The sequence below is a fragment of the Dreissena polymorpha genome, chromosome 13, assembly GCF_020536995.1.
Source record: "Dreissena polymorpha isolate Duluth1 chromosome 13, UMN_Dpol_1.0, whole genome shotgun sequence".
Lineage (NCBI taxonomy): Eukaryota > Metazoa > Mollusca > Bivalvia > Myida > Dreissenidae > Dreissena > Dreissena polymorpha.
In genome coordinates this window covers 14,654,844-14,663,778 of record NC_068367.1, presented here as the reverse complement: position 1 = coordinate 14,663,778, position 8,935 = coordinate 14,654,844, and the positions used below count along the sequence as shown (strand labels likewise).

General features: G+C 34.0%; 1 protein-coding gene across 1 annotated transcript; it reads left to right on the top strand.

The window, feature by feature from the left end:
• Positions 1 to 2,713: 2,713 nt before the first annotated feature.
• Positions 2,714 to 7,500, top strand: LOC127855968 (fucolectin-4-like). Its single transcript, XM_052391907.1, has 4 exons — positions 2,714 to 2,777; positions 3,617 to 3,832; positions 6,009 to 6,227; positions 6,512 to 7,500. Exons 1-4 carry the CDS (start codon positions 2,714 to 2,716, stop codon positions 6,736 to 6,738), a joined length of 726 nt encoding a protein of 241 aa, XP_052247867.1. The 3' UTR covers positions 6,739 to 7,500.
• Positions 7,501 to 8,935: the final 1,435 nt, after the last annotated feature.

Here is an 8,935-nt window from a genome sequence, read left to right as displayed (position 1 = left end):
TGTCGCCATCGTATTGTCGCACTGTCGTCTTCGTACTATCGCATTGTCGCCATCGTACTATCGCACTATCGCATTGTCGCCCTCTGGATTTTAATGTGTAACCAAGACGGCTCCAACGGTATTCCGTAGTTTTGCTGTTGTAAGTTATTGTCTTTTTTCAACCAGACATATGCGAGGCTTGAACAGGCCATGTAAATTGTAAGACATTTGATAAATGGTCGTTAAACGTGAATATCTTGTATACCAAAACTTCAGACACAAAGCTCTACAATGGTTCAGTATATTTGATCAAAACTATGCCGTGTTGTCATGTGTATGGTGTCCGTCTAGCGACCGGGAGGTCACCGCTTTGATTCCCACTTTTGGAGCGTTCTTTAATTCTACATCAAAGATACCACTTACTGGTTCTATGCCCAGGAAACGGGCACGAGAGAGTTTCAAATAAGTTATAAGTTCTTTTAATGCAAAAAGGTTAATAGTAAACTAACCATACTAGACGTTTACTGCATGAAAGGTTAAATTTTGCAGTTTTATTTTTTAAATTGTTGTCTTCAGACGATCAAATACGATGCCCATATCAAACGTACATTTTAAGGGTATGTTTTGAAGTAGAAATATTGCAACGAAGTTTTGTTACATGATATTATCATACTTCGTTCAAGCATCATAGCATTTGTCATCCAACATTAATAGATCTACAATCTTGTTCAGCTTATAATGTCATGCTAAAATGTCATTGCACATTGACATTTGACATAAGTTAAGTTAACTTTATAGAATATAGATATGCCAACAACATTGATTTAAACATATAATACATAGTTGACAGAGAATAAGGCAAGTAAAACAAAACATATTATATTATATATATATATATATATATATATATATATATATATATATATATATATATATATATATATATATATATATATATATATATATATATGGTGTACAAATTGAATAATGGTTTGCATAGATTATAGTTAATTTTACTCACAGTTGGAAAACATTATGCTATTTTTAAAGCAGATCAATATGCGAATCTTAAACAAGTACATATTTAGTGACACATGCAGTACAATACATTCAACGAAAATTCACCTAGTAGTTTTTTTTTTAACAGAACAGACATTTAATTAAGACGTATATATATATCTATACCGTCTTTAATGCATACAATCGTAAATAAAGTAATGTCACAATAATGACAAGATAACTATTCATGCAAAGCATCAAAGGGCGTTGGGAATTTCAGTGTAAAAGGCACTCAATGAAGTTATATGGAACGATTTTTTTTCTACTGTAAATATTAATATATTCGCCGATTAGTTTAAACAAAATAGAAAAAGATACTGGTATAACCACTATCTATGATTTTGTGTTATAATCCCCAAATAACCATTATCTATGATGATGTGTTATAACCCCAAAATAACCATTATCTATGATTCTGTGTTGTGACCCCCAAACATTTCATAGTTCATTTTATTTACATTGGTTTCCTTTTTTTACTGGCATACGTGTGCAGTTTTCATTAATGGAACAGAACTGTGTAGGTTCTAAACAATTTGCTTCATGTTGTAAGCGTAATTTCATATTTTTCTCAACTTCAAGGGGAGATGAATCTGAACTTATTCTTACGTTGCTAATTTACGATAGGTGTTGAGTACTCATTGATATGAAAACACTGTAAAAGTTGTAATGTGTTTACGACCCCCCCCCCCACCCTCTCACACATTTATTTCATGGGCATAATTAAAAACAAAAAATGGTAACAATAAAACAGCATATTTATTTAAACTATAATGTCTACATCAAAACAAAGTTAACATAGAACACAAATAAAATAATTTGATTCTACTGGGACTCGAACCTTGGGCCTATCACATGTGAAGCGAGCGTGTAACCACTACACTACGGAACCGCTTGAAAAATCACCTTCTAACTAAGATATTAATAAGTGACTGTAGTGTAACGGTTATCAATAAAGCAATAAACCGTGTATTCGCTGTCGTCTTGTAAAATTGAAGAAAATACGCGTTAACCAAAACTCGAACAGCAAAAGTCTGCGCTTTTGTTAGAAAAACCACAGAATAAATATATTTTGATTATGTTTTGTTTTTATACAAAACCAGAAAGTTTCACCGGTTCGCGTATTTGCCCATTCCCTGTGATCTTTTAATATTGCCCAGTCCCTGTGATCAGTTATTAATTAAAAGAATTAGCTTCGCATTATTGGCAATAAATGTTGTAGTAAATGTAATAGGCACAAATGCAGTGCTTATTTACACTAATTTACACACAAAATCACCACTATGCAAGATATTCTGACAACAAAAATATAAACATTGATCCGTAAAATAACTTCTTCTCCCATGAGCGAAAAAAACGTATTGCATACGAGTCGCCGCACTTCAGTGCGACGCCAATAACCAAATAAAAAATACAGTTGATCACGCGTTGGTTGTATCAAGGCAAGATGGCTCACAATATCCCAGCGAGATCTATCTTACGGAGGATTCCGGAGATTATCGATGTGTCACGGTTGAATATACCCCAGATGTATCTTCAGGAGGAGTCAACAGATTGTCGATGTGTACGATTGGTTGGATCCTAAAGCGTCGTCAACGCTGCATCAGACACAAATACTTTGAAGCCAATACCAACCATCTGCAAATAGATATTTGTGCTGCTGTGGAAAGGACTTAAAATGGAAGGCTGGCATTTTGTTATGTTTTCTATTGTTCAAGTGTTCGTTCATTTGCAGTCGTCTGGTAAGATTTAGGTATCTTGTATCTAAAACAAATTTATAATCTCAATTAATGAAAATAATATAAAATATTTTGTTCTGATAAAGTATTGCAATTAGGGAACAATATAATAAATTGGATTGAGCCGTAAGAAAGACAACCAATTAACGATACTATGTTAACGCATTTTGCGTCGAAACTTCTCTTATATGTACATATACAGTTGTGTTTTACTTTAAACAATATGGTATTATATGTGTTTGACATGATAGGCAAATTTGACCTTACGTTTATCGTCCCGAGAAATGAACATTTCAAATAGACTGTACCTTCTTAATGGGCCTAATATTTGATACGATTAAATTTTAAAGTGTATATTTAAACCCATTCACGGAGATGTAATAACAGTAAAAATAGGGTGTACATTCAGAAAAAAGCAGACACATCAATGTGTTATAAAGGTATTTTTGTTTGCCTAAATGTGATCGTTACTTGTGGAGGAAAACCTGATCACTAAAGATATTAAGACAACTCAGTGAATTGCTTACAAGAAGGTCACCATACTTTCTTTTATGTAGTAGCGCATTAAGATCAACATTTCGATAGATAAGTACTTTAAAATAACTGATAGACGATTGATGCACGTACCCAAACGGGCGCGGACGGACGACGTGAAACGTGTGACCTAAAAAATAGCACTACGATCAATAAGTTAGAAAAGTTTGCTTACTTGTTTATTCAGCATTGTCTTATTTTCAAGGACGGGAACGTAATTGATTCACCGGTAGGATTTAGGCGATATTTGAATGTCTATGAAGTAAATATGGCGACAGTTATGTTCACAACTTTGGTTTATTAAACAGCTGCTGTTAACGTTGCCCTTGGTAAGCCTGCCTACCAGACGGATACTTATCAAACTGATGCCGCGGATCGTGCCGTTGACGGGAATACGTCACCGGATTTGAACGCGGGAAGGTCGTGCGCAGCCACGAAGTCGTTCAATACCTCATGGTGGGTTAATCTCCAGCAGATATTCCTCATCCGAAGTGTCAAGATTTTCAACAGGAATGATTGTTGTGGTAAGTGTGTTCCTTTAATTTTGTAAAAAGGCTGTTGTGCTTATTCGTTCGCTGTGTGGAAAACGTCAGTATATTACTGTATTTAGAGAATTGAAGACCTTTCTTTAGTTGCATGAACAATGATGGTCTTCGATACAAAAAATCATATGAGAATCTTGTTTATGTTTTAGAAAAAATACCGTTGTTGGTTGAGCATGTCAATACAATCCTCTGCTTCATGCATATATGCATTGAATCAGACACGTCTAGTGTTGGACAATTAGCAAGAACCCTTCCGCTAGTGTTATTGTTTATTCAGTAGGAAACTTGTCTGGAATAAAAGGTTACTTTTTTCACGTGTATGTACCTTGAATGATACGATTTCCTAATTTAGGACTTGTCTATTATTGCGCGTGTCTATAAACAGCAAAGCACATGCATAATAAAATGCACTGAATCAAATTCTGTCCATTTATGGGGAATTTTCTCATTTCAAAGCATCCATGTCAATGAATGGGAAATATCCACAGTTTGAATATCTGCTGTTTATTTTGGCGCGTTGATATTAAGACAATGATTGCTAGCCTACCCAGGGTACAGGATTACGTGACTGTATGGGGTTCACAAATGGATGTTAATGGATGTAAACACGCCGGTAAGTGGTGCTTTTTGCTCAAATAACTTTTGACAACAATTTTTCTTAAGAATTTCAACTAGTGCATAAACGACAGTTATGCGGCTTCAGGCAATATGAAAAACATCAGATTTAATTTATTTAATAAGCCTGTGTTCTTGGCCAAAAGTTCGATGTTTACAGCAATTCATATACACGGTTATGCTGCACGCAACATGAAATTTTGGCACCGATTTCAGACGTATTCAATGATAAATTCTTAAATCTTAAGATATCGGCACAAACTAAAAGAAAAAATGTATTTTATGCACTAAATATGTTTGAAAGCATATTTCAATAACTTCAGATATTTGCAAAAATAAAGTTCTTAACGGTGTGTTTTCATTCTGTCCAGCCTTGTGTAAACCCATGTGAACCCCGTTGATCATGCACACTGAATATTGGGCAGACCGAAAGTGCAATATTTGGGGTAAAAAAAAAATAACCCGACCTCAAATTCATATACCAAATTAAATCACCTGATTATTATATAAAAAAATCAACAAACGAGCCAGGACAATTTAAACGGAAAATAAGATAAAATGAAAATGCGTATTGTTGGATTTGTATTGTCAATCGAATCTACACTTTCAGTTATACTAAGTATTTTCATTTTTAAAGCGGCTGTGTTTTTGTTTTAATTCATAATTTAGTTAAATCTTACTCTGACTTAGATTGAACTTTGAAGCCGCGTTGTTCAATTTATGTCCCGCGGTTGTATTGTATTCAGATATAGAAAATCCGACCGATAAATAACACTAACTTAGTATGATTTGAAATTTTAAAAAACAAACAAACAATAATACAACAATAGCTGGGACAGGCAAGGGTCCGTACTTTCCGATAATTGATTGTAACATGAAATAGGATTTAAAAAAAAATAATGATGTAAATGGATTTCAATGGTAAAATTGATGTATGCAGCCAATTTGTAAAAATTTTAAACCGTTGTATTTATCGACAAACGCACATTACTGGTAGTTGCATGACCACAAAAGTAAACAGGTTCACGTTCGTTTTTATTTACAGACGTTGTTAGTGGAACACATTATGCAGATATTAATACCATAATTGCAGTCTGTTATAGGTACGAATTATTCTTTATACCTTAACCGCCAATGATAAATATGTTATGTTTCAACGAATTATTAAGATGTTGTTTTATACAACTGTTACTTTCCTCAAATACTGCACTGATCAGATATCTGTTCATTCATGCATGGTAACTATATCAGTTATTGCTTTTTATCATTGACGTATGGATATGTAATGACTTATGCACTCATCTGTGCTCTAGGAAAAAAATAACTTTGAACGGTTATGTTCTACATTAATATTCGCATATGATGAATCTTTGTCATTTTACTGTTTTTGGCATTACACAAATCAATGTATTGAGGTAATTCTTATGTGTACTTCATGTAACTGAGCGGAAATAAAAGAGTCCTCTCTGCGTTCCGAATAACAACTGGTAGTTCTCATCACACGGAAGCTAACAGTTTCTTTCGTATACATGTATTTCAGGTAATAGACTTACACACATCGAGCTTTACGTCGGGTTTTCAGAGCGCGGCTTTCAATCGCGTGAAGGATTTAGACCGGGAGAAGTCGGTATTTCACACACGTTTGATCTAGTCACACCGGTGTACGGACAGTGGGTACGAATCACACGTAACCCTCCTGTCGACGTTCTTACTCTGTGTGAGGTGGAGGTGGAAGGTGTTCCATATTCTGCAGGAAACGGTATGTTAGACAGTCTATTGATATATAATACATTTACAAAACAATACTTGTCTCAGTTTTGTATTAAAAACAACCGAAGGTGTTTGCAACTGATCGGCGTTGTAACGGTGTCAGTACGTAAAAAGCCTAAATCGTTTATGTCAAGTTTTATTTGATAATACATGTGTGAACTAATCAGTGCTTAGAAGACAGTAAATGGTAAGACAATCAAATCGTTTTCGTACATGTAGAAATGCAGCCTAGTATTAATATTCATAAATGCTTTACATGCTCTTATTCTTCAGGCTTTCATTTCTCGGTCTTTCAAGGATATGTTCACACTGGTACTGCAATCGACGTATCCAAGAAGGTCGGGTCAAAACTCGTCTGCGCATCAAGGTGTTCCAACTCAAGCAACTGCATCAGTACCCACTACAACACAGCGACCTTTACCTGCAGCCTGTTCGATTCATTGGCATTCAAGAAAAGGACGTCGAAACTGACGTCTGTGTTGTCAACAGTATTGCCATAACAAATAATTCAAGGGAACAGTTGTTTGGGACATAAACAGTAAATCAGACTGTCATGTTTTTCAAAGCCAAGTAAAGCAAATTAGAAACATGAATATATTCAAACAAAATAACTTCGATATCGATGAACAAAATGAATACAAAATCAGCTCCACAAATAGAAGACAAATCTTTTTATATCACGAAATCATTTGAGTCATTTAAAACAGTCGACACAGAACACAAACACGCAAAAACTCACCTAAATCCTTACATTCTGTCACCGCCCTGGAACTGTCATTAAAAATAATTCTGGATGTAAACCTGGTATAAGTTTACTCTCCAAACCCTTATACATGTACATGGCCTAACCCTTTTTGAAAAAAAACCTGTAAATGTTAATCCTCATAAGCAAATTGAAGTTATTGTACACCATCAAAACAAAACAGGTTTATTTTCAGATTATATTTTCACAATATTCAGTATATGTAATAAACGTTAAATAACGTAAAATTTATGATTGTTTATAAGATTAACAACCAGCTTTTGCTGCTGTGATGCGTTGCTAATAAACAAGTGTGACTATGCAAGTCGCGATTTAGTTCATACCAGTCCTTGTTGTTGTTTACCAATAAAAAGTGATAGCTACATAAAAAAAGTAATTCTGATACAATATACAAGCAATGAAAATATTGAATACACTTTAAACGTAAAATCAAGTGCACCATCCTATAAAATGTAGCCCATATTTTTCGTACATCAAGGGCGTAGAAATGATCACACAATACGCATGTTACATTCCTACGTATACACATGTATGTTAAAACTACAATGTGTTATTATGTGTTGTTTGTCATTTGTTTTTAAGCTTTGAAGTAAAGTATAGACATTTGGTCCTAGACTTGAAATAAAAGACCACATACTTTTAATTAGGTATTATATTTTTTCATTATTTCGTCTTTTCATGTCCGTGTGTTTGCATGTCAGTAATTGTAAATATCAAACATAATTGCGAATCCCAACTTTGATGACTATTCTAATCATGCACTTTTTTGTAAAGTTATTCTGACGATAAATTGACGGAAAACGTGGGCGTTTGTTACGCGTGAACGACTTTATTTCAATAATTCCAATTATGTGTTTACACTCTGTGAATTATTCGATTTGTTGGCGGTATTTTAGTTACGATGTTCACAAAAAACCCGATGTTTAAAAAATTGCACGCATCTGCAAGATAAAGATTTTCAAAATTTGGTGAAAGTCATTTAAATGTATATACATAAAGTGTTTTGTTTAACACATAAGATTCTAATATGTACCGTAAGCTTTATATGCGGATTATAGAATATTTCTTTTTAAAAATGTGCACTAGCTTTACACGTTGTGTATACTGTGAAATATTGTCTTATACCGCTATATTAAAGCTAGAAACATATCCAGTTTGGTCGATGCTATGTCTTTAACTTCGTCTATATTACTTAAATTGCATTTTCTTATCTCTGATTGAATTACTGTATTGTGTTGGTTTGGAAATTTCAGCTCACCTGAGTATAAAGCGCTTATGGTGAGCTATTGTGATTACATTATGTCCGGCATCCGTCGCGGAGCGGTGTCCGGTTTGCGTCGTCAACCATCAGCTCGTTACCTCTCTAGATGCTATATATGTCATCCGATCTTTATAAAACATGGTCGGAATGTTTATCTAGACAAATTGTACACCGAGTTTGAAACTGGATCATCTGCGTCTCAAACCTTGGGCATCAGGTCAAATGTTAGAAAATCGTGTAACAACTATAGAGGACATATTTATGACTCAATCTAAATATAACTTGTTCAGAATGTTTATCTTGACGTATTCTTACCTAGGTTTGAATCTGCGTTACGATGTCGCAAACCAAGGTCAACAGGTATAATCTTATTAAAACCTTGTTTCCATTCTAGAGTCCACGTTTATATATATCTCTCGATGAAACATTGACAGTGTTTCTTGACAATATATAGGCTAAGTTTGAATCTATGTAACGTGATTTCAAAACTTGGTAAACAGGAAAAATCATATAAGAATGTTGTTATCACTCTGGAATTGTGTTTTAATCGATCTGATAAAAAAGTTACAATGTTTATATCAACACAATATTTCAAAGTATAAATCTATGTTATGCGCGTTCGATCACAGGTCATGTATAAGAAAAAACTTATTATCACTTTAGAAAAACATTA